Source organism: Pundamilia nyererei, unplaced genomic scaffold, assembly GCF_000239375.1.
Source record: "Pundamilia nyererei isolate P.nyererei 1_Seehausen unplaced genomic scaffold, PunNye1.0 scaffold00035, whole genome shotgun sequence".
NCBI lineage: Eukaryota > Metazoa > Chordata > Actinopteri > Cichliformes > Cichlidae > Pundamilia > Pundamilia nyererei.
Genome location: NW_005187436.1, coordinates 2336799 through 2361632, shown reverse-complemented (window position 1 = coordinate 2361632; position 24834 = coordinate 2336799). Strand labels below are relative to the sequence as shown.

Sequence of the window (24834 nt, the reverse complement as noted above, 5' to 3'; positions counted from 1 at the left end):
ATGAAGCTTCGCTTCCTGAATGTGTCATGATCTGTTTCACTTGTATCAAGCCACAGCCAGCTACGCTGCTTGGAGTTAGAAGTGGCTGAAAGTTGAGTGCACTCTACAGCTGGGACTATTTTTTTAATATACAGCCAGGATGACATTACAGTTTAAAGATGCCTTTTGGGTGAGTCGTTGTCATGCTGCAAATTTTTCTTTACTTCTGGGTGCTTTGCATGTGCAGGAATAAAGTAGGCTACAGGTTTTATTGAACCGTGAAGCCAAACTTTCTGAAACTACATAATGTATCTGCACACTACTAAGCATGTACCAGAGATTTACTTAGTTTGTCATAGCCTCTCCATAGGTAGTTCACTCCTTTATCATTCAGCTTTTTTTTTCTCATTTGAAAACACACTGAATTGTTACAGTAAGTGATGACCAGTGGAAGCATTTTTATATCTAGATTGTGGTCATCATGTCAAGTTTATCTAGACTGAAGTGTCACACGATGTAAAGGATTCTTTCTCAGCTCAACCTTTTCATAATAAATAAATTAAAAAGTGGCTCAGCACAGTTGAGGGCTTCTTTTTTCATCGGGCGGATACAAGGTCATTTTAGAACATCTCTGTGCCACCTTGTTAAATACACGAGCAAAACCACAAGACCTGGGTTGTCAGAAAGAGCAATCAACTTGTATAACTTAGAAGGTTAACTTTATACCGCAAAGTTATGTTCTTCCTTATTTCTATCTACCTTATCTCAGTGTTTTATATGAATGTAGCTTCTTTTTTTTTTTACATGAATAGAGATGTTTGGTACTCTACCCACACGGTTGCTTTCCATTCAGAACCTGCTGTGAAAGAGTATATAATAGTTTCCATTCAAATGCTGGTGAGATGCACAGTGTGTGTCTCCATGGCAAAAAAAAAACCAGTCTCAAAATATCTAAGCAAACCTCACTGATAGTCATTCAAATCCTCGGCTCCTCTCTAAAGGTGATCACTGATTTTTTAAACGTGGAGGAACAGGAACGTTTTCTTACAAATGAGCATGGTTTTGGATTCGTTTTTACTTTCATTCCAAAACTGAATATCGGTGTGTGATTTCTATTATGGCTGAGAACTTTGTTAGTGAGCGTAGCTGGTGTTTTATCAACCCAGGGATCAGACTTCATCAGCAATGTTGGTTATGAGACGATTCTTCAGAGGCTTAATGATGGTCGGCGGACGTGCAAAGAAGTGGAGGAACTCTTGAAAATGAGGTGGGCTCTATGATTTTGGCTAGATTTGTACATTTGAAAGTTATTGCATTAACATATGGCTGCATTTATTCCCAAATGTCAATGCAGAGCAACAGCAGAGGAGAAATATGGAAAAGAGCTTATCACCATTGCCCGCAAGGCCGGGGGCATGTATGAAATCTGGTAGGTATCAGGTAGAAATTGCTTATCACTATACTTACTGCATCTAAGCAATAATTCTCTGTTATAAGAAAAACTCGGCGCTTTTAAAAAAAAAAAAAAAAAAGATCTTTGTTTTATTTTCACAGCACTTTGAGAGCATCGTTTGATGAAATGAAAACACGTAAGCAAAAGATATCACATTATTTTACCAAAGCCGTTGTTACCCGGTCCATCCTTCATGTTCTTGGCCCCATGTCTTGTCCCTTTTCAGAAATTGAAAACATCGGAAATTTGCACATTCAGTTGTCTGGGCTCCTAAAGGAGGAGGTGAAGAGAATGGAGACCTTTAGAGAGCGACAGAAAGAACAGCGGAAAAAGGTGCCCATTTGAATGCTCATCTTGTTTGCATAAGCAGGATATTTTTATTTAGTTATTTTTTTGGTTGCTTCTCTGTGTGATTTCCTGGTAACAGCAATGACTTTTGTTCTCAATTCTTAGTATGAAGTCATCATGGAGAAGGTCCAGAAGACAAAAGTCTCTCTCTACAAGAAAACATTAGAGGTGAGCTCAGCTCTTGCTATCATGATGACAGACCACAGGTTTGTGGTAGTTATTGTTTTTACTTTCACAGACACATGATGGTTTGAGCTTGAGTGAGGACATTTATTATTCATTACATAAAAGGCTTTAAATAGAATGAACAATGTCATTGACGTTTCTCTGTAAGGCCTGTCGGGCCTTGGGCCTCACTGTAACCCTAAAGCATTGTTGTGCATGTTTTAAAAGGCAAATTGTTTAAAAAGTCAATACAGCATATAAAAAAGGGGGCAGATTTTGCACACTGGTGTTACACTGTAGATAAACAAAGATGCCTGTTCTCTGCTGAGAGGAAGGAAGTGAGTGAACTATTTTGTTTCTCCGGGTGCACATGCTTGACATCTCTTTTTTTTTCTTTTCTTTTTTTTGACTAAACCCCCCTCCAACTGTCTCTTCCCTCCACCTCCCACTCCCTTTCCTGTCAAGGCCTCATAAAGCAAGGTTTTAATGAGCAGTGCATGGGTTTTGTAGTTTCACATGGTTTCGGTTTGATTTCTCTTCCAGTCCAAAAGATCCTATGAGCAGCGCTGCAAAGAGGCAGACGAGGCAGAGCTAACGGCTGAGAAGCTGGGCACCGCCCCCACAGCCACCCCCAAACAGATTGAAAAGGTAGGTTTGCTCTACTGTGTGATTATTTGACCAAACTGTTGTTTTTGTTCCAGTTCACCCGTTTCAGTCTGAGCAAAGTCATTTCCCCATCAGTAAATATGATTTTTACATTGCTAAATAAGCTTGAGTTGACTCTGTTTATAACCTTTTAATGAATAATCATTTCAACAGTAGAACTGCAGGAAACATTTTTTCAGACTCACTGGTGCATGTGGATTAATAGTTTCAGGTTTTATTCTTGTCAGAGTTGTCAATGATTCCAAGCATTAGTATTGGCATCAAGCATCAAGCCAAGCTTGTATGTACACGTTTTTAAATTTAGGGCGAGCTTAGAAAAACTTCAGCAGAGGAACATAAAAGAAAAAAAAAGTTTTCTAGAGTTAAACTCTGAATCTACATCATTCTGAGCAAAGTAGTTTAAATATCTGACTGACTAACAATAAGAGTGTCTTACGCACTGGCATTTAGTCACTAACAATATCTATGATATTCCAATTGAAAGCATGAAAAAACTTTACACAGAGAAATACAAAAAAACGGTGAAGATTTACTAAGAAATCAGGAACTGGGTACTTTTTGTAAAACTTGGGATCATTGAGTGTTAATGAGTTACTAGAGAACATATAATTTATTAACTGAGGATTAGCTGATTATGTCAAGTGTCAGAATGACTTCCTGAAAAATTTATTGTTGCTTAAGTCCAAACTGGCTGCCTATTTGTCTAAAACTTGACACATTAGTTCCTCTTTCTGTGAAAAAAAACAAAACAGAAATAGACACTTTTAAGTTGTATTTTAAGTAAACTGATACATCTCACTATTTCATATTCTGTATAGTTTTTCATATTTATATCCTGTTCATATCCTGTACACAGCTTGTACTCACTACAGCCTGTACATACTTATAGTTATAAAATATTCACAACATGCTTCATACCGTGTACATTATAACATACCATAATAGACCCATTTCTGTAATATACTTACATATCTATATTATTGCTAATATATATTGTAATATATCTATATCTATATGATTAATAAGGTAATAATTTGGTGTCACTTATTGGCTGAGTCAGTGTTAATCAAAACCTAATTAGTTTTATGTTGATATCCATCCCATTCCATTTTTCCATTTTATTAAAACTGAATCCTCTTGTTTGATTTTATTGTTTGAGTAACTATAAGCTGTGGGTTTATATGTGCGTTTATATTAATTGTGGTATTATCATTATTATAATTTTTTGTGTCTCATATTTTTGCTCTTTTTTATTTATCAGATGAACAACAAATCCAAACAGTGCAGAGAGGCTGCAGAAGAGGCTGGTAAGGACAACTAATAAGCAAAATTAAGTAGGATGTTTGAAATGCAGGTAGGAAACTGATTCACAAGACATGATTTTTTTTTTTTTAGGTTGGTGCTCCTATGAACTTCGCTTTTACTTGAAGACACGATAAATAGCTCAAAGTGCAGCTATTTATTTTATCTTCAGGATAAACTGAACATTAAAACTCAAAATGTTTACTTTGGTTTTTGCATTTTGCTCATTTTTCCTTTAGAGAAACAGTACACGACAAACATTGAACAGCTTGACAAGATCCGTCAAGAGTGGGAATCGACCCACACTGACACATGCGAGGTATGCTTTTAAAATGTGCATTTTCTCTCTCTTTCTCTCTCAAATTGAAACGGCACGCTATGGCTTAATATTTTTCTAGAATATACTGCTATTTGTATATTTATAGAATATACAAATAGCAGTATTTGAGGCCTGCTATGCCTTTGAGCGAGTGTAATACTTCCCATTCACAGAGGATAGTGACACATAGTGAGTCACTAATGTGCCCAGAACATTTCCGGGCAATAAGACCTCTCTTTATGTGATAAGATCAACAAAGCTGAACTAACCATTCAACAACTTCACACAACCCTATAAGAACACTTGCAGATGTCAACTCATAACACATTTACGTACAAATGAAAACCCATGCTCAAATATATCTAAAAAAATGTTTGTTTGTTTTTTTTGGGGGTGGCAGGGGCAAGGTACTAAAACCTGTACTTTGAGCTCACCGAAGGCTTAAGTTTCCACTTGTGCAGGAAGCTGCTAGTTGCAACACTTTATTTTTAAGACTATATAAATACAGTTTCTAGTCTCAACATAAGTGTCCACTCAAACTGCTCTTTTGTAGATATTTCAGCAGCAAGAAGAAGACCGCATCAGTGTTGTTAGAAATGCCTTGTGGGTGCATTGTAACCACTTATCAATGCAATGTGTGAAAGAAGATGAGGTGAGTGCAGCTGCTTTTCATTCACCTGAATTGGACAGAGATGTAGCATGCTTACAATGTTTTCTGGACAAACTGTTCTTTCAGTGCTATGAAAATGTGAGGAAGTCGCTGGAAATGTGTGACATCGTCACAGACAACAACGGCTTTGTTGAGATGAAAAGCACTGGCTCAACCCCCCCAGGTAGGTATTCAACCTGCTGCCTTCCTGATTTGGATTTGAATATGTTCTAAGCTGAACATTTTAATATTATCTTTCAACTCTAAAGCATGCGACGGAATGCTTAGCAGAGGAAACAGGAAAGATGAATGGTGTACCAGGCTACTGGATCTGTAAAAACAGATTTTTCTTTCTTTCCACAGCTCCAGTTGAATATCAAAATTACTACGATAAGAATCCTACAGCTGAGAGAAACGGCGGAGTTGGATTTGTTGGAGTCATGAAGAGGTTAGATTGTCACCACATCAAGAGAATAATAAACATAGCTTGTACTTCTTGCTCAATATCTTTTGTGTATCCCTTACTGAATACTTTCCTCAATTTCTAGGTTTTCAAATCTTCTGCAGGGGAACTGTTCCAGTGGCTCGAAAGTAAACATCAACGAAGGAGTTCCCCAGTCTGCAGGTAAAGTACCATCGTGTTGGGATGACACTGCAATTTCTTACTGGAAGTAAAACAAATGTGCAAGTCTTTTAATCTTGGTAACAAACGGTGTAGAACAGCTCTAAGTTCTTCTTTATACAAATGATTTCCAAGCTCGGGAATGAACACAAGGTTGTGCTTATGACGTTATAGTGGGAAGTGTGGAAGCAGAGCAGCGAATCTGACACAGTACAAGTTTTGATTCCAAATTTTTTTTAAAAGTCCTTAATTAGAGCCTAACTGGTTCAGTTGGTGAAAGAGTACATCAGCTGATGTTATCTGGCTGTGGGGTCAGAACAAGGGAATGGTAATACTGCTGCACACTGCACCAAAAACTAAATGACTTGATCAGATGTGTACTTTGAGCTAAATATTGTGAGTGTGTGTGCTATACACAGTAGCGGGGTGGCTGTGGCTCGGGTGGCAGAGCAGATCAGCTACTGATCGGAAGGTTGGTGGTTCGATCCTTGGCTTCCCCAGTCTGCATGCCAAATATCCTTGGCATGCATACTAACCCCAAGTTGGGGTTAGGTTGGTGGTTCGATCCTTGGCTTCCCCAGTCTGCATGCCAAATATCCTTGGCATGCATACTAACCCCAAGTTGCCTTCCGATGCGTTCATCGGAGTATGAATGTAGTTTAGTTTGCACTTGAGTTTAGAAGTGAATGGGTGAATGAGGCATGTTGTATCTCTATACAACATGCCTCATTCACCCATTCACTTCTAAACTCAAGTGCAAACTAAACTACATTCATACTCCGATGAACGCATCGGAAGGCGGTTTGATTACTCCGGCGGAGTAGAAAAGCAATACATAAGAATGAGTCCATTTAACATGTGATGTGTCTTTAGGAGAAACATCAGATGGAGTATATGCGTCCATTCCTGGATTCCAGGCGTCCCAAATGGGAAGCGATGAATACAAGGCGATATACGACTATGTGGCACAGGTCAGGTTCTCGGCATGGATTTTTAACTTCTACATAAGACATTTTCATGGCTCTAACATAGTAAAATAGGTTTTAGAGTAACATTATTTGCAAATCCTTGCATTTTAGTTCTAAGCATTTTGACTAATTTGAAAGATCACCCTTTGATTGTTTCTGTACCTGTTTAGGGAGAGGATGAACTCCCTCTATCTGTTGGAGATATTGTGATTGTCTTGGAACAAGGTGAAGATGGCTGGTGGACAGTGAAAAGAAATGGTATTTCTGGACTGGTTCCAGGCTCGTATCTTGCTAAAGAATGAGTCTAACAGCCGTATGTAGGACTGCGTAACTGCTACATTTCTGTGTACCTATTGTAAAGACTATGGAATAGAATAACCCCAGAGCTCAATCTTATCCGCCATTACCTTTCTGTTGTAAGTATCACTGAAGCACCTGTAGGATTTAGAATTTTGACACCCTGTTATGGAGAGAAATCAGTCTCAAAGGTGTCACAGATGTGCATCTACAAGCACAAACTAGGATGTATAAATGTGTGTATAAATTTTAAGAATGCACAAATGTGTGCTCTACACCCAAATACAAAGCCATTTGAACACATTTAAAAATATTTTATATTAGTTTATTATTCTTGAATAAATGGTGATCATGCATGCACAAATTTTAAAGCTTGACTTTACAGATCTGATCATTTACACTTTCAAAAAGCTTCCTCTGCTTACAGGTGTCAATTAAATGACCGTAATCTAATAAGGACAGATCATGTCAGGTGTGCAATTGGGGTATGAGATACTTCTCATTTCTTTCAGCAGTGCACAGATCCATAAATGCATGTTGTTTTTAAATGCTAGAAAAAAAAACTGGGACATTTGGGTTTTCTGCTTATTCCTATCCTAATTCAAATAAATGAGTTGTATTTTCTAAATGAAGAGAATAGCTTGTTAGCCCTCGACTAGAACACAAACCAATTACAGATGCTATACAGACTGATGCATAGCATATGCTAAAGTAGTAAAACCTACAAGCTAATATAGGCTAATAGTTAAACCTATAAAGTAGTTCACAAGTGAAGCAAAATAAAACAGACAAGTCACAAAGACATCTGCTTTAAAAGCAAAAAAAGGGGGAAATAGAAGTAAAAAATTATTGTATTTCTTTGTGCAGATATCCTTTGTGCAGATATCCTTTGTGCAGAGTCCCTGACCCAATATCTGTTACTGGTACTAAGAGTTCAAAGTTATAGCTGGAAGAAATGTTTGCAAAACGTGCAGGAAGCCAGCACACTGCGACATTTTAACACACATAATTTAGAGGGTTGCTGGTAAAGGGCCCAGTGTGAACAATTTCAACAGCACCGCTTTCAACATCCTGTGAAAGCTGAAGATGCTGTGACAGAGCCTCAGCTAAAACTATTCTTGACCACATACAAAACAAGATAGCAAATATCCAGTAGTGTGTATTGCAGTCTCACCCCAGTGTACTTCTGTGGAACCTGTGAAGGGAGAAGTGACGTCACCCTATATTTTAAGTAAACACAAACAAAGAGTACAGTGGGGTTTTTTTTACCTGCAGATTTTAAAAAATCCTTTCTAGGACAGTTTGTGTATGTTTTTAACAGACTTGAGGAATCAGAACCATGAAAGGGAAACTAACTGGAAAGACAGTTAGTAGTTGACAGTGGTACAACGCATCAAGCCTCCACAAAACATTATTCCCCAGTGTTCTGCATAAGCCAGTGAAATCAAACTTTTTAATTAATCTTAGACTCGTGCATGACTGTTAATGAACTATTTTAAACCACCTTGCACATGGGGTCAACAATGACAGCCATATTTTACTCAGCTTAGTCAAATACCCACACATCTAGCTGATTTCTCTCCATTTTAAAACAGGAGTGTACCGGTTAGTTAAGAGCCTCAAAAGTAAAGCGAAAGACACTAAAGATGAAAGATTTTAGGACTAATAAACTAAACACATAATCCTAAAATTGATTGAATGTGAGCAATAGTGCAATTTATTTTCAACAAATTCAGCTGTTCAGGAATAACAGTCTATACTTGACTGCTTATTTGTTAATTACACTTATAGATATGTCTTATTAGTGTCATATTTAAAGTGCATGTGTTTTTGTAAGTTTATTATGAATAGTTTATTCATAATAAACTATGACATACTATTATTAAAGTTCTCACTTCAAATACTTATGCCTAATGAAAACAAAATCAAAATGGCTTGAGAATAAAAAATTAATGCTAGGAGCTAATTGACATCTGCAGATGCCAAAATGCTGACAGTTCACGATCACTCATTAGGCTTACATTAATGTTAGTTTAGACGAATAACCGTGACCATTTATTAATCTTCATAGGCTGCTGAGTAGTATCTGTAATAGATAATCGTATGTGTTCTAGATGAGAGGTGATGATTGAAGGTTATTCGAAGTCATGTAGGAAGCCCAGATGTCCCGCTCGCACTCGAATGCAGCATGTGTTTGGGGCTGAAAGAGTGAAGTGCAAACATTATCAGATTTGTGATTTGTGGGTAAAGTGTTTTCTCTTTGGGTGCGAATTGGAGCACGAATTTGTAAATTTCTAAATTGCACACAAATCATTGTACATTAGATTTAAAATTTTAATTTATGCTTTTGAGGCTAAAAAGGGAAAGATTAAAAATGAGAACATCAGCAGGACAGTTCAGAGCAGTTTAGAGAAACTTAGGAGAAGATGTAATGGATGTAGTGAAGGAGGAGACGCAGAGGGTGGTCACATCATACACATTTGTGAAACTTGTGAGACTCATTTCTCTTTACAGCTCCTAGTGGCAGCAATATAAAAGCCTGTGGAAGTAATGCATACTATACAAAATGTAAAAAAGGCCTTTGTATATTTTCAATGTGCAGATAATTGTAGTCTGAACACAAGTGCATGTAACGCGTTTATTTATATTTATTAAATTGAACTGAAAAGACAAACCCTCTATTGTTTTTTTTGTTTGTTTGTTTTTTTTTAAAAACACCGTTAGCTTTATGATTGCAGTAAATACTATTACTGTGTTTTATTAGAACAGTCTATTCTTAGATTATGTGGCTAACAACTCTTTGCTCTCTGGTTTCTGATTACGCAGGAGTGGGCGTTGTTGCCAAGTTTTTCTCAGGTAAATAAAGCAGAGATATTTACCAGAAATCATATGAGTCTAAAATCGTAATTTCTTTTGACACTAGTGTCTTCTGACCTTTTGACTCTGATAGCAACAAGAACAAACACAAACCGGAAAACATTCGATTTAATTTTAAATATGCTGCAATTACATTCTGGAGTCTTGCCGCTGCTACATTTTAGCAAGTCATGTTCTAAAACTACCATTGGTAGACTGCAAACAGAAAGGGACAAAGTCAATGCATTACACTCCAAATACTAAAAGGACTGATTCAAAAGATAAAGCTCAAATAAGTAAAAGCCAGTGAAGTTACACAGTTTACACACAAAAACATGCAGTGACCTTTACTTCTACTGCAGTTTAAGTATTTCTTGACAGAATACTGCTGATGAAAAATAAAGTTTAAAACGTACGTGAGCTGCAAGAGTAGTTCTCATAGTAGAATAGTAGTAGCAGTAGTAATAGCAGTTGAAGTACAAGGTCAATTATATTCTTTCTTTCAAGTACATGACAGATTAAAAAAAAGAAAAAGAAAAAATACAATGTGTTAGCCGTATATATAGTGCAAAAAATAAGAGGGAACTGCACTACACACATAAAAACTCTGAACATAACCAAACCGGGTTTCAGTTGGTATAAGCGGGGCCTTCCAACCACAATGCTTTCCACAGAGCAAATAATGCCAACGTTTCAATCTCAATGACCTTTATAAAGAATTTGGACAACAGCTTTTTGGGGGAAAAAAAAACAAAAAAAACCCAAAACAGGTAAAACACACAAGTTAACTTGGTTAGTGCGTTAAGGTTAGTGTGGTAATAGATTATTTCATCCTCTCACCTATAAATCCTTAATTAATGTTATGGTGAGAAATGCTTTCTCTTTATGCATAGGTGCCCCCTGTAACTAGCAGCTCGTAGGCAGGATCCCGGCTTCTCCGGCACAGCACGACACATGCACACAGCATCCCCAGCATCTAAAGGAAATGCAACACTCAGTTAAAAGTACTTACACATTATAAGGTGGGAAGTCCTGCAACGTATAGCAGCACGTATTATACCAGACTTTAAAATATGTGTTGTTTTCATCATGGAACACTGGCTCGCACTGTGGTCGTTGCCTTTGAGTAGCTTGACACTTCTGCTTCTAACGCTTAGAAAAGGTATGCCAAAATCATTTTACATCATAGGCCACATGCAGCCCACATTACAGAAAATGTATTAATTAAAAATTAGGGGCCGGATTTGACCTGGGCCTTACAATTGACACCTTTGACTTACATGAAATATAGATACCCAGATCTGAGTAACCAGCTGTAATATTCAAAACTATTGATGGTATACCTAAGAAGCCATCTTCTTCCTGAGTTAAATACCTGCATGGCAGCAAATGTCAGCGCAGTCCAGATGACATACATCATGATCTCCTGTAGTTTCTTCACAACAAGTGCTTCACAACCCTATAGAAGCATATAATATACATATTTAGATGAATATACAAGAAGAAGCTGTCACGTTAAAAATAAATAAATAAATAAATGTGTATCCAGCATGACAACTTGTGAGGAGATAAGAGATTGTTTACTTCTTGGTAGAGAGCTTCAGGATGAGTAAGAGACCCCGTACAGGTTCCAATGTTAGATTTGCAGCAGCTGATGGGTACGCTGTTGTTTTTTGATTTTTCATACCAGCGTGTGTGCTGCCAGTCTGAGTAATTGTGAATCCCACAACACTGAAGCTAAAGATAAAGAATCAAAAGTAATGTCAATTTCTTGCAAATACACCATAAAAAACAAAACAAAACACACCACACACAAAAGAGACAGACAGCTGATAAAGAGAATATGATTTTTATCCTCACCTGTCTCTGAACATAGTCAATGGCGCGGCTCTGGGCGTTGCTATTTGTGCCGTTGTACTCATCATAAACTTTCATAATAGAACTATTAACTTCATTTTCAACCTGGGAAGAGTTTAAAAAAAAAAAAAAGGTGAGAGCTAAGCGTTTGTTGACACACCTTCTTGAACAAATCAACTTTACACCAGAGTCACTTAATAGAATTTTCAGCGGTTGACTGGCTGGGTGTTATCAGAGAGATCTACTGTGCTAAAGGCTCAGAAAAAAACCAAACAAACATGTAGCAAGCTGTATTTGACTTCCTCACCTTTGCTCTGTAAATGTATCCGAGAACCACCACTGCCACTTCTGTCATGAAAACCAACAGGAGAATGATGACAAACTGTGGATTGAATTTCAAGATTAAAGACAAAGGGACAGTTGTCAAAAAGGTTATCTTTGGTCTGGTTTAAGTTACACTCACCCTACCTGTTAATTCATGCTTGGTGTTTTGCATTCAGGGCACTATATAATGCATCGTGAACTACACCTTTAATATTTAGCACACTCTTTAAACTGGTTTACTGACCGATGTAAGTCCACAGTAGCTCTCCCTCACTGTAGCGCAGCATCCAATTAGCCCAATGATGAATAGAAGGGCTCCAACTGCAATGATGATCACCGCTGGGATAAGAGTGTACACATCTTCAAAGAAGTGATCATAATCATCATATGTAATGAAGACATAGGCTCCAACATAGCAAAGGATACCAGCAGCGGCCTGTGGGTGACAAGAAAAACAAAAAACATTACAATAAATAGTATCCATCCAGGTACTATGTTTCAATTTACCCAATTCAGAGTCAAGGGCCTATCTCAGCAGTCACTGGGTAAAAAGCTAACACAGAGAGACAAACAACCATTCACGCTTAACCTAACCCCCTTTAAATTGTATGAGAAAGAGACAGGCGAGAACATGCTAATTCTGCATATAAAGGCCCCAGCCTGGATTTGAACCTAACGCATTCTCGCTGTGAAGCAACCGTGCTGCAGCGATTAGCACAATAAGTGTATTGCCACCGTGGCAACAGACCTTTGCCATAGGGCCGTTTCACATGTGTCTTTGTGCACTAGGCATGAACTCTAATTCTTAAAAACAACATGCTAAGATCGGTTTTACATAACTACTGTACAGTTAATCAGCACTAAATGTCCTCATCCCCAGAGACTATCATGTACAATACAGTGGACCTTAACATTATACTCCAGTACATTTCAAAGAAACATGCTGAGAGTTAGATTTACTTTGTAGCCACGTCCAACAAATAAAATAAAAAGAAATAATGCATCTGCTTAAACTTCTGTTAAAGTTCTTAAGTTATGATAACACAGCAATATCTATGTCACACAAGTACACAAAAAGGTAGCTTCACTTCAGGAAGCAACATAGCAAACAGTTCTTTTAATATAAAACGTAATGACACATGGTTCATTTAATATAAGCTCATAGCGGAAACCTAAATATCTCATCAGCAATCTTCACGTTTTTGGGCTGCCTCTTGAAGCTAGCCCGTCACTAGTGAGACAAAGGTCGCAGCAAGCTAAGCAGCTGGCGGCACACAAACACACAGCTAGCTATAGCCGGTTAAATGTGACGCACGTTTAAAACCGACATAAACCTCCAAACTTACCCAAAAAATCAGGTTTAGAAAGACCAACACCGTCTTCGACGATGTGATGCCACACTGCCCCATCGTCAACACGGGTTTTTAAAGCTGTTCGTTTCGGAAAAATAATGCAGGTTTCTAGTCAGACATCTCCCAGCTGGCCCCACCATTCACTCTCCATAACCTTAACAACACACCGTTGGACAGCTGCCTGCGACACAGCGCCCCCAACAGCAGAACTGCGACAACACACCCTGCACAAACACACAAGTTAACCACGCCCCCGAAATGGTGACTGGTGCCTTAAAGCTTACTGTCCGGTTTATCTGACCAGCCTTTAAGCAATATTCTTTTCAGGCCAAGAAGCTATTATTGCGTTACAAATGATAAAAATGTAGCAAATGTTAAAAACCCGACATATCAATTTTATTTATATATAAAGCTGCTAGTTGCCATCTAGTGGTATGACATAAACTCACCGCCACTTTGTTAGGTACACTTCTACACCTGCTCGTTAATGCAAATATGAAATCAGCCTCTATTACATGATAGAGTAACTCTGAACGTGGCATGGTTGTGTAGAGGTGGATCTATACAGTTTTATCTGCCCTTTAAACTGAGTCAGTAATCAGATAGGCAGTCTTTTTTTTCAAACTTGCTGTGCCGACATAATTGTTTGAATCAACATGGATCAGATTTTTCTATCTGCATGTTTCCACAGGACAATGTGCATCCTAAAATGCATGCCCTGTACCGCATTTGCAGACACCTCATGGAAAATACGCCCACTGGCCAATTCATTAGGTACACCTGTTCAACAACTTATTCACGCAAATACTTAATCAACCAATCACATGGCAGCAACTCACACACCACCTGCGGAAGTTCAAACTGAGCATCAGCATGCGAAGAAAGGTGATTAAAGTGACAGGCTGCATGCTCCAGCTGCCTGCCACCTTGCTGCTAGAAAACCTGCATTTTGCCAATGAGGGACAGTACAGGATATTTGTATTTTATTCTGTTCAATTTTATTGTTTGTTGTTTTGGATTAGTCTGAGTATTTCTGTCAGTCTGATCTATTGGGATTTTCACACACAAACCTTTCTTGGGTTAATAGAAAACAGCCAGAAAAAGAGAAAATATGCAGTGATTGAATGAGCTGACAGGGATGCACCAGTAACTTAAACAACCACTTGTTACAACCAAAGTATGTAGAGGACCTGAATATGCAATACATCAGTGACAGAAGACCGCATAAGTGCCAACTTTGTCAGCTGGCAAATCTGAAACAACAGTGTGATGCTATCAAGTAAACACGAGCCAAACTCTTTGAAGAGTGTTTTCAGTATCTTGTTAAATCTAGGCCACAAAGAATTACAAGTCTTGCCGCAAAAGGTGCTAAACACAGTACTAGTAAGGTGCATCTAATACAGTGACTGTTTAATTAAGGGTTGTCAAACTCATTTTAGTTCACAGGCCACAAACTACACATTGTAGTACAACTATTGCACAATAACATATAATCCTCTAAAAGTCTTCTTTATTAATGAGTAAAGAAGTGCAAATACATAAGTAGCATCTAATAAGCTAACCATTTCTGAAACAGTTAACATGTGAAAGTTTTGTACCTTTATAGATCCACTGTCGAGTGTTTTATCTTTATGATTCCTATCATTTGTCTACATTTAAAATGCTTTTATGTTCCCCATTCAATTTTATCTGCCTTGATCTCACCTTATCAATCACTAAATCCATTAATTTTATCTCTGGTCTTCCTCTCTCCTCCACTATCCCTCCTCTGCATATGTCCAAACCATCTCAGTCTTGCCTCTCTAAATTTGTCTCCACACTGCTCAACCTGAGCTGCCATCTTGGTTTCTTGTCTTTTTTGTCAATGCCACCATCTCCAAACCATACATCATAGCAGATTTTACAACCTTCACTTTCACTCTTGCTGCTATCTTCCATCACAAATCACCACTGACACCTGCCTGTGCTCTAATAAGCAGTTTTTCCACTTTAACAAAACCATCCAATGGGCCAAAATTGACCTTCTATCAGGCTGGCTGTTTCCTGAGGGCTCCATGCTTGACATTCCTGGTTTAATTCTCATCCTTGACTCTCATACTTAAAACATTTCAAGTGTGGAATTACTAGTCAGGTTATGTGATCTCAAAAACAGAGAAGGAGCAATGTTTAAAATTTAAAAAGATAATTTCTTTCTAAAAAAAATAAAAAAATAGAAGTATCTCTAATCAGGTCATTAAAAATATCATGTACCTTTTGTTGTGGCTTTTACACAGAAATTTATTAAATTACAACCATTAGGAATACAGTATATCAGCAGAACACTGTTGTGAGCAAATACTGCAGTAGCTGATGTTTATCTGTTGTTACATCAATTTTTTTGCTTGCATGAAAGTTTAAAGATAAATAAAGATAAGTAAAGTTAAAAACAATGAAAACTTCTTTGTTTCCCTGGGAATAAAGTCAGAATAAATAACCACAAAAAGAACCAACTAAACACAGAGTAATAAAATGTCACTGGTCACATTACTTGACTCAGGATTACACAACTGCATTGCTAGATACATTCTTGTTGTAGTTTCAAACTAAGAGAAAATAAACATGCACTGAAAACACAAGGTTTCATATAAGGGAGAAACTGATAAGCCATGCCCAAAGCTCAAGATCACTTTCAAAGTTTAGAAACCACACATTTAGATTATGCACCTAGTTCAAATGTTAACATTTTCATTGAATTGGCAACTGTCACTAAAGACACAGAAAACTATCAACACAGTACTGGCAGTAATTTTGCTCTATTTGTGTGCAAATATGTTTTGCAGGCACATGATTTGAAAAAGAATCACAAAAACACACGTCTCACTGCTTGCAATAGTTTACTTCGTAGCTGAGGAGAAGCTAAAATCAGCATGTGTGCCAAATATTTTGTCCCAGTGACTGAAGTGCGGTGCAAAGTTTGTATTGGGTTTCTGATGGTGCACATCATGTTTGCTGGGCCCTCCGTAGATGCCAAATGGTATCAGACGAGATGTGGACCAGGGGAAATCATAGCCGCAGTGATCTTCTATAGAAACATACACATGCAACACCATGAAGGCCCATGTAGTGAACAGGTGACATCTCAGGATCACAGGATTCAGGGTGGTCCAGAAGCCCACTGTAACCAGCTCCCAGCCACCAAGACACTGAGTCGCAAGAGCAAAGGGAGACGAGTAATTGTGATGGATGGCGTGGAAGGTGACATACAGCCAGCGGATCCTGTGATGGAGCAGGTGCCAAATGAAGTACTGCAAGTCAAAAAGCAGGAGGTTGCCTATCGCCCCGGCGATCAGCTCCAGTAGGAACGGAGCCTGGTCTGGCAGGTCGGCAGGTGGCCTCCACGCCCACTGGGCCACAGATGCTGGAAGCACAAGAAACACATGGTTGTACAAGGTGACACCTGCACAGTGCAGCAATGCAGAGGCCGTTGGTCGACGGCTCGGCTGTATCTTGAATTGCTGAACCCACGGCCATTTATCCCCCATTATGTCACAAAGAAGGAAAGGGATGCAGAAGACAAAGTATGAAGAGACAGTCAGCACAATGGGGAAGAGCGGAGATCGCAAATAGTCTGTGTAGTTGAGCCTCAGGCTGTCCCACAGAGGCTGCAGCAAAGACTTTTCTCTTGACCAACTCATCCAAATATCTACACTGGTTTCTACAAGATCCATGATGAATTAAAAAAGAAAAAAAAACACAGTGAAGGTGTCTGAGGAATGAAGGTGCTTCAGCCAGAAACAGCAGCTTTGGCAAACACTTTTTCCATGTGTGTGTCGGCTTAGGCTTTTCTGTCTGTGTGGTATCAAGTGGCAGCCAGGTACAATAAATTATTTATACACCCTGTGCAACAGGTAACTTATAGCTCTCCACACAGGAACTGTTGACATATAGGTGATTATTCTGTCTTCTGTTTATGCTGCATCCCCTGTTTGGTTGGTGTATTTTTTCATTTTCACTTATATAAAATAAATACTGTGACGTCTTGCACAGGTCTAGCCATAAAAACAGATGAGTTAAAGAAGAGACATATAGGACAAAAGAGAATGGGAAAACATTTTTTAAATCTGAAAAACCATAGAAACAACTATTAGGTCTTTACAGGAAAATAAATATATTTAAAATTAAATACAAGGTCATACGTATTTAAAGCAGTTCATACTGTAGAAGGCAGAAGAGGAAGATAGCCTCACCACAAAGTCCATTTACTTATCAGATGCCTTCATAACAAAGGATGTTACCAGCGGATGATGTTTTCACTGTACAGCTGTTTTGGATTTCATTTTTAGCCCCTCAGTTCAGGATTATCCATGCTAGCTTTGTTCTCCTGTGCTCAAAGGCTCCAGAACAGCTACTGACAATTTTTTTCAAGTTTATTTTTGTTTCCTTTGATTTTATTTAATTCGTTCTACCTAGAAATATTTTATTTACCGTCCCTGGCACCAGTTTTTATATGTGCATATTATTTTGGAGCCTATATGTATTATTCGAATACGTTTCGAGGAATAATAGTATTAAAAGCCTTTTTGTCGCATATTATGACGCATAACTCTTGCGCTGATGTTTTTACAGTCCACGGTTAAGACGTTTTATAGCACGTATCGCTGACCGTGCAGTCACCTGATATGTAGCAGCCTTAAACGGTTGTTTGAGGGGGACTGGTACTTGTCGTTATCACGCTTGACAAGCTTTTACGAGAAACTCCGTGCACAAACGAGGTGATTTCGTCTTTTTAATTAACTCCTTTATAAAGTAAACATTAGCATGCGTACAGTCGTACGTAAAGTAACTAACTTTGCTAGCTAAATCGTGAGCGTTTGAGTTTTGTATTATCTTCGATGTTGACTAGCTTTTTACTGCTAAGTTAGTAATTATGACAGAGAAATACTGCCCAGTATTTATGATATCGCATTAACGGTGGGTGATTTCTAGTTATAGCTGTAAGTAGTGGAGATGGTCAAAAGACACCGGTCAGGTCAAGTGTAACTAATTTCAGCAAAAGCATTTAACTTCGTTGTCATTCTTACGCTCACAGAAAAAATAAATAGGTCAAGTTGACATATAAAACTGGTTAAAGTCCATCCCCTGACGCAGTTTGCGATTTACAAATGGACTGCGCATGCTCAGAACTCACCATAGCGTATATGGGCACGTCTTTCATGGCTTGAAAGAGTTTATTTTATTTAAACGAAAGGGCACTGATACTGTAGAATTTGGCAGTGTTCCAATACAAAGTAAAAATAGGCCGGTATCACAAATACTGATACCCATGAAGCCAGCTTATGAAGGGGAGAAACGTGTGTGGATTAATGAAGTTAATGCATATGCTTAATCTGAATGCTTTTTAATGACAAATAAAGATGGGATTTTTGCTTTCCACTGTCAGTTAACACAACAAAACACATTTTTGAAACATTTTTTTTCTTTTGAGACCCGGAATGTAAACAAACTTGCCCGGAAAGGACTTTGTGTCGACTTGTTTTGTTTTTAACGTGCTGTTTAAATAAAATTAAAAAAACCTTGAAAATTAACATAAAAGCGTTATTTTAGTCAGATATTTTCATATTTCATGTCTGAGATATTTCTTTCCGGTCAACTCAAGTAATTAACACGTTACAATAGGCCTAATATATTATTTGAATGTCAAAGTAACAATCATGATGACTATTCTCACTCGCATGACTGCAGGACAACAAATCACAGCATAGCAGGGACGAGGGTGCTTGAAAGGAGTGAGTGGTGTTTGCACAAACTATTGATATCAATCCACCCACCTGTAATTCACAGTACTGTATGATCTGTTTCTTGAATTTAATGAAGGCTTGTATTAGTAGAATAGGCCAAGCCTGTCTAAAACTTGTTTTTATTCATCCAGGTATTAATAGCAATGGTGAATAGTGAGGAAGAGAGGATGGAAGAAGGTGGTTTAGAGGGAGTAACTCCAGCACAGCAGCTGTGCCGCTTCTTTTCTCAAGGACGTCATTGCAACTTTGGGAAAAAGTGTAAATTTCTGCATGTAAGAGATGATGGCAAAGCTCATGGGAAGGAAACCGTCAGCACATCCTACCCAGCTGCATCAGTGGGCCACAGGCCATCACCTGTCCGCCGGCCATGCCGCTACTTCATCGCAGGACACTGCACCATGGAAGACAGATGTCGGTTCTGGCATCCACCACAGTTAGCCCTACTGGATGACCAGCCTGTTCCAGGCAATCAGACGAGAGCTGAACAGAGAATTCAACCAGTGCCTCACCCCAGCGTCCTTCAGGAGGTGAAGCTGAGTGACATGACAGAGGATATCGCCAAACAGCTACGAGACACAGAGATCGGTCAGCTGAAGAAGCGTTTTCCCAAAGATCAGCTGATTATTCAGGAACGTAGTGATGGGAAAGTTACTTATTACCGTGCAACTGTAGAGGCCACAGATCCAGACTGGGTAAACACTTCATTTGTTCTTCAAGAGCTTAGTGGGAAAACCCATATACACATCACTTCTCTTAATAAAGTACAACTCTGTTTTAATTTGTAAGCAAGTTCTCTCCTTAATTGAGAGCAACAAAGAAGACCAGTGATGTCACAGAGTAACAAATACTGAAGTTTGTTTCTATTCATAAGGCAATATGAAAGCTCACACAGTAAATTTTAATTCAGTTGGTAATTGGTGCAAGATAATTCAGGCCCAGTGTTAAACTGAAACACTAAGCTTGAATTGTTGTAATGCGAAAGAGTTAAAGATGTATTTATTTAAGCATGTATATAAATATTTACAGTTGTACTACTTTAAGTTGTCTGTAAGCTACCAACTGCTGTAAGACCTAAAAGTCCAGTCTGATCACAATTTAGGCTACAATTCACAATTATTAATGAGCTAACTTTAATACTTTGGTAATATTATTAGGTTGAAAAAATGAACATAGCAGTTCATTGCAGTCTTACCTGGAAATTTATTCTGATGTTGCATTTTAACTTACAGCCTTTTGATCTGAAAGAAATTGACATCATGGTGAGCTTTCCAGACAATTACCCACAAGAGGTAAAGACCGCTGCTTCTTCTTAAACCACAGTTCCTCTAATATTCCACACTAAGAATGATTGTCATGGGAAGAACAGTTTGTCATCATTTTGATATTTATTTATTTTTCTTAGATTTTTACTTTGGATATACCGCTGGACCAGGATCTGCCTTCTGTAATGGCGAGGTAAACGCAGTTGTGGTTCATTTCTATGTGTTTATTGCATTGATAGCTGTTGCAGTCATCTCTACAAAATCTTTTGCTAAATAGGCATGTACAGCAAGCATCATTGGAGTGGCTTCAAGCCAAGCATGCGACCAATCAGCTCATGGGAAAGGTAGAGCTGCTTTTCAGGCCTTTTCTTCGCTGGCTGGATCGCAGCTTGGAGAGGCTGTTTACTGAAGGAGCCCGGCAGGTGAGATTGAAGTCTAATCATTGTGTTTCAAGCTCAGTATATATATCAAAATGACCTGCAAGATCTCTTTCTCTCTTGCTCTTTTTTTTTTTTTTTTGCAGTTGAAAAAAGACATTGATTTAGAAAAAGCTGGACTGCAGTTTATACCCTATCAGGAGCTCCAGGTAACTGTGTCTGAAACATCTGAGCCTGCGTCTGATGCTGCTGCTGCAGACAGAGAGGAGGATATTGAAATGACACAGGAGGAAGGGAAGTTGGTGCAGCAGGAGAATCTGGGTGGTGATGAAGGGACAGAGAAAGAGGAGACGAGTCATCTGGTGGAGAACATTAAGATCAGCGACCCTCGCCGAGGCACAGAGGTAAAGCTGCTGGGATTGATGCTGGGAGAGAACACCGCCACTGTAGTCGCCCCGCAAATTACTGTTTCTCTTCAGTGTAACAGGTAATGAAGATAAGAAAGCATCAGACACTGTTTTTTGTTTTGTTTTTTCAGAGTGAGAGCCCATCCACAGTTCTAACATTCTAACTCTGTTTACAGGTGTAAGGTGACTGCAGACCTGACACTCACTGGAAGGACCCCCTGCTCGGCTCAGTGTGAAAACTGTACCACAAGCATAAGTGCAGCATTCAGACCCTGCATGCTTCACCATTACAGTGATGTCCTGGGTTACTTGGATCTCCAAAACACTACAGCTGTGGACCTAGTACTTCAGGAGTGTGAACTCACTGTGGGCTGCCTGAGCTGTTCCCAAGAGGGCCCAATGCAGGTGACGAAACATGTTATGCTTAACATACCAGAACAGCTGCGCTGTGAAATTTCATGCAACTGAAAACAAATGTTTTTTTCCATCAGAACCTTGCCTATGGACAAACAAAGGAGTTCAATTGTGAAAACTGCCACACCAAACTCAGCATCCTGGCTGAGAGCACTAAATTTCACTACATTCAGCCTCGCACCAATAAAACAGGTCAGAGCTCACCTACATATGACATCATTCTAATATAAGGATATGTCAACAGTTTAAAAAACGAAAGCTACTCGATTAAGCATGAGCATTTATAGATACTGAAATAAACTTACGCCTCATCAGACCACAAGGGCTAAACTACTGTGTCTGTTTTGCTTTCTCATTTTGTGCAGGGTCAAGTGGTGTCAGTTACAAGACATTAAGAGATCCTGCTGTGCAAAAAGGGAAGCCACTGCCAGAAAAAGGAACATGCAAACATTTCAAACAAAGCCACCGCTGGCTAAGGTATTGTCCTCCCTCTGACCTTTCTCTTTTTTATGTGTCGGTACAAGAGGTTTAATAAATGCACGTGGGAGTCGGTGAAAGATTTGTACCCATTTTTTCAGGTTTCCCTGCTGTGGTCGGACCTACCCCTGCGATGTGTGCCACGATGAGAACCAGGACCACCCCATGGAACTCGCCACACGCATGATTTGTGGTTTCTGTGCTAAAGAACAGGTGGACTATAGATTTGAAATTTCATTAAAATCTTACTTGTCAGTCTGTATATTAGTGTAAACCTTACAGTCTGCTCATTGAAAGTCTAATATAAAGTCTAATAACCAAGGTAAAGTATCAGTGCATGTATAACAGGAAAGGCTCTGTTTGAGTTGCAAATTAATTATTTTTCATTAAAAATGTATTTGCTTACATCTGGGAATATAAATGCATGGTAGATTACGGCTCTAAATGATAACAAAATGTCATCCAAACTGTGTTTGCTCTTGCAGCCATATGGCAATGGAAAGCCATGCGTCAGCTGTGGAGGCATGATGACGAGAGGCACGTACACCAGCCACTGGGAGGGAGGACAGGGGTGTAGAAACAAAGTCAAAATGAGCAGGTACTTAATTACATTAAGGTTCATATCCTGGGAACTAATAATTAAAATTTTATGGGATTAGTTTTTCTTTTTTCTTTCTTTCTTTCTTCTGGTTTTAAAAAATTATGGTTTTATTCTCCTTTCTCTTCAGAAATGATCGACAGAAATATGGCAACTCCAACAAAACGGTTTCGAGGAAGGCAGCCGCTGAGAAGAAGTAGTTGGTGAAGAAGAGCCTCATTGCATTCTTTTATCACAAATCATTACGATACACAAATCATTATTTCAATGAAACTGTCCTTTTCCACAATAAATTCTGTGTTTGAGATCATTTGGTGTCAGAACCGTTAATATTATTACAATGTGGTATTTAAACTCTTAGATCAAATATGATTTCAGTTAGAGGACTTTGTGCTCCTTTAAGCCATAAGGTCAGTTTACAGAACATTAAATTACATTGAAGTGTCCTGGTATTTGCAATATTATATTAGTTAGTGCAGTATTAAATGTTCCTTAAGATTAGAATCTTATTTTCAGAGGTCATCTGGCAAAGAAAGGGCAGCATTAGCAGGATTGACCCAGTGACTTAAAGTGTATGGAGGTCAGTTGGTCTCATTACACAGATTAAACACTAAACTTAACCTAGTTAGTCTAATCTAGCTGACCCTGTTGATCCTCTTGTAACAGCAATCTACAGCCAAAATGCACAGAGGACTGCAAAAGTCTCAAGTCATCCCACATTTTTTTTAAAATTTGTACTTTCAAGGAGGCAGACTTTCTTGTAATTTTAAGGTGATATTGGGGAAACAGCTCTCCATACTTTGGACATTGCCCTCTTTTTCATTTAATTTCAGTCCCGTCCATTTACAGAGGAATACATTTTTGAGTTGTTAGTTTTAATTTTTTTAAGCAATATTAATATTGACATATGAATCATTCAAATATATAAAAACTACCTTTAAGGGAATTAGATGTCTTTTGGAAAAAGTGTTAGGCACTTTGTTACTAGCAGCCTGTAGCAAAAAACATTTTTTCTTCCAATTTATTAAATTGGCTCTACCAATAAAAGACAAAGATGACACAGTTTGCTAGGCATAAATTTTTATTTTTACACCAACATTGGCTATTAGCTGAAAACTTGACATAGGATCGCCATGGTGTGGAGTGTCTTTAAGCTCATCACCACTGCATGGGAGAGGCAAAAGACTGAGGTGTGGGAAAACTACACAAGAACTGGACTGAAAATCAGTGGCAACAGGTCTGATGGTGATTAATCAAACTTTGAAATCTTCGGTTCAAATTGTCTTTAATATGTATAAATGAGGACAGAAGAGTGGCGGTGAGTGTCTACAGCCGTCTGTTAAACACGGCGGAGGCTGTGTCCTGGTTTGCAGCTGTATTTCAGCCACTGGCGTTTAAGATCTTGTCGAAATTAATGAAATCGGATTTGGCTCCAGCATGCAACACCATCTGATAAGAGTCCGAATGGCAACAACTTCATTGTTCAGGCAATGCAGTAAAAGCATACCTGGATAGAGAACTAGAATAAATATGATTAACTTTTAATCTCCTCAGGAGTGAATTCTGCTTTCCTTTATATGCTATATTTACATGTATGTTTACACATTTCTCAATTAATCGCTGCGCACAGATAACACTCCAGCTTTTCACTGAGCCATTAATGAGTGTAAGAGCGAAATATACAACGAACTAAACAAAAGAGAAATAAGTCCGTTTCCGAACATCAAGACAGCCAAAAAAAAATCCTTGAAATATTCCTACTGTGAGTCAAACACTTGCCTGCTTTTTGTCTTCAGAATTCATTTTGTTAAACAAACAAACAAAAAACAATAGCACATCTGAAGAAAAAGAAAACTGATCTTTGAAAAGATCGATCCTAACCTGGCAGTCAGTACGTCATCATTCACAAGCTTTGTGATCCTGTAAAACTCATTACAGAGTCGGATCATTTTCAAATTAACTCTCAATCTTGAAAGACGGACGCTGACCTGAGGAAATGTTACAGGCTTGACTCCTTCCCTGTCCGATTTGCAGATGTGGGTCAAAGAGCGCTTAAATCACCAAAAAGCGCCAAATGGCACTGGATGTACTGTTTGAATGAACCACCTGGGTGTGAGGAGGAAAACAGGAGACTTGGAATATTGCGCGCATATTTATTTTGTTAAAAAGAAATTACATTACTTTATTCGCGTAAACGCTACGGTTATGTGTTTAAGGTTCAAGTCGACACCATAAATAATAATAATAATAATAATAATAATAATAATAATAATAATAATAATTTCATATACAGTAGAGTATATGGTGCATATATTTCATCAGACATGTGATTGTTGACCAGCATAATAGGATGATGCAAAGTGAC

The 24834-nt window shown here is 38.4% G+C and overlaps 4 protein-coding genes across 5 annotated transcripts; 2 read left to right on the top strand and 2 right to left on the bottom strand.

The window, feature by feature from the left end:
• Nucleotides 1–105: 105 nt before the first annotated feature.
• pstpip1a (proline-serine-threonine phosphatase interacting protein 1a) lies at nucleotides 106–9442 on the top strand. Its single transcript, XM_005729969.2, has 15 exons — nucleotides 106–169; nucleotides 1146–1246; nucleotides 1334–1408; nucleotides 1534–1568; nucleotides 1659–1765; nucleotides 1886–1948; nucleotides 2489–2593; nucleotides 3873–3918; nucleotides 4153–4232; nucleotides 4786–4884; nucleotides 4969–5065; nucleotides 5245–5329; nucleotides 5430–5506; nucleotides 6377–6474; nucleotides 6642–9442. The coding sequence occupies exons 1-15, from the start codon at nucleotides 140–142 to the stop codon at nucleotides 6771–6773; spliced, it is 1230 nt and encodes a 409-aa protein (XP_005730026.1). The 5' UTR covers nucleotides 106–139; the 3' UTR covers nucleotides 6774–9442.
• Nucleotides 9443–9735: 293 nt separating this feature from the next.
• On the bottom strand, nucleotides 9736–13377 carry tspan3a (tetraspanin 3a). The gene is made up of 7 exons (XM_005729970.1): nucleotides 13152–13377; nucleotides 12050–12241; nucleotides 11789–11863; nucleotides 11485–11586; nucleotides 11209–11361; nucleotides 11000–11083; nucleotides 9736–10600 (listed from the first exon to the last, which is right to left on the bottom strand). Exons 1-7 carry the CDS (start codon nucleotides 13212–13214, stop codon nucleotides 10508–10510), a joined length of 762 nt encoding a protein of 253 aa, XP_005730027.1. The 5' UTR covers nucleotides 13215–13377; the 3' UTR covers nucleotides 9736–10507.
• A 2234-nt stretch (nucleotides 13378–15611) lies between these two features.
• LOC102203810 (cholesterol 25-hydroxylase-like protein 1, member 2) lies at nucleotides 15612–16864 on the bottom strand. The gene has a single exon (XM_005730152.1). The coding sequence runs from the start codon at nucleotides 16862–16864 to the stop codon at nucleotides 16031–16033; it is 834 nt and encodes a 277-aa protein (XP_005730209.1). The 3' UTR covers nucleotides 15612–16030.
• An 890-nt stretch (nucleotides 16865–17754) lies between these two features.
• On the top strand, nucleotides 17755–22779 carry LOC102204487 (uncharacterized). Of its 2 annotated transcripts, XM_005729966.1 has the most exons (13): nucleotides 17755–17908; nucleotides 18879–18922; nucleotides 19066–19626; nucleotides 20164–20223; nucleotides 20337–20389; nucleotides 20474–20618; nucleotides 20720–21060; nucleotides 21157–21385; nucleotides 21472–21586; nucleotides 21760–21871; nucleotides 21973–22084; nucleotides 22357–22469; nucleotides 22600–22779. In XM_005729966.1, exons 3-13 carry the CDS (start codon nucleotides 19078–19080, stop codon nucleotides 22667–22669), a joined length of 1899 nt encoding a protein of 632 aa, XP_005730023.1. In that variant the 5' UTR covers nucleotides 17755–17908; nucleotides 18879–18922; nucleotides 19066–19077; the 3' UTR covers nucleotides 22670–22779. The 2 variants fall into 2 exon arrangements, with proteins under 2 accessions (XP_005730023.1, XP_005730022.1); XM_005729965.1 differs by lacking the exon at nucleotides 18879–18922.
• The last annotated feature ends 2055 nt before the right edge of the window (nucleotides 22780–24834 follow it).

What these genes read in the sequence shown, in the direction of transcription:
- pstpip1a (XM_005729969.2), top strand. Translation starts at nt 140, where the DNA reads ATGACATTACAGTTTAAAGATGCCTTTTGG. An exon ending in CCCCCAAACAGATTGAAAAG is followed by an intron (nt 2,594 to 3,872) that starts GTAGGTTTGCTC and finishes TTTATTTATCAG; the next exon opens with ATGAACAACAAATCCAAACA. An exon ending in AATGTGTGAAAGAAGATGAG is followed by an intron (nt 4,885 to 4,968) that starts GTGAGTGCAGCT and finishes CTGTTCTTTCAG; the next exon opens with TGCTATGAAAATGTGAGGAA.
- tspan3a (XM_005729970.1), bottom strand. Translation starts at nt 13,214, where the DNA reads ATGGGGCAGTGTGGCATCACATCGTCGAAGACGGTGTTGGTCTTTCTA. An exon ending in TTCTAAACCTGATTTTTTGG is followed by an intron (nt 12,242 to 13,151) that starts GTAAGTTTGGAG and finishes TGTCACCCACAG; the next exon opens with GCCGCTGCTGGTATCCTTTG. An exon ending in CTGAAGCTCTCTACCAAGAA is followed by an intron (nt 11,084 to 11,208) that starts GTAAACAATCTC and finishes ATGCTTCTATAG; the next exon opens with GGTTGTGAAGCACTTGTTGT.
- LOC102203810 (XM_005730152.1), bottom strand. Translation starts at nt 16,864, where the DNA reads ATGGATCTTGTAGAAACCAGTGTAGATATTTGGATGAGTTGGTCAAGA.
- LOC102204487 (XM_005729965.1), top strand. Translation starts at nt 19,078, where the DNA reads ATGGTGAATAGTGAGGAAGAGAGGATGGAAGAAGGTGGTTTAGAGGGA. An exon ending in TTACTGAAGGAGCCCGGCAG is followed by an intron (nt 20,619 to 20,719) that starts GTGAGATTGAAG and finishes TTTTTTTTGCAG; the next exon opens with TTGAAAAAAGACATTGATTT. An exon ending in AACAAAGTCAAAATGAGCAG is followed by an intron (nt 22,470 to 22,599) that starts GTACTTAATTAC and finishes CTTTCTCTTCAG; the next exon opens with AAATGATCGACAGAAATATG.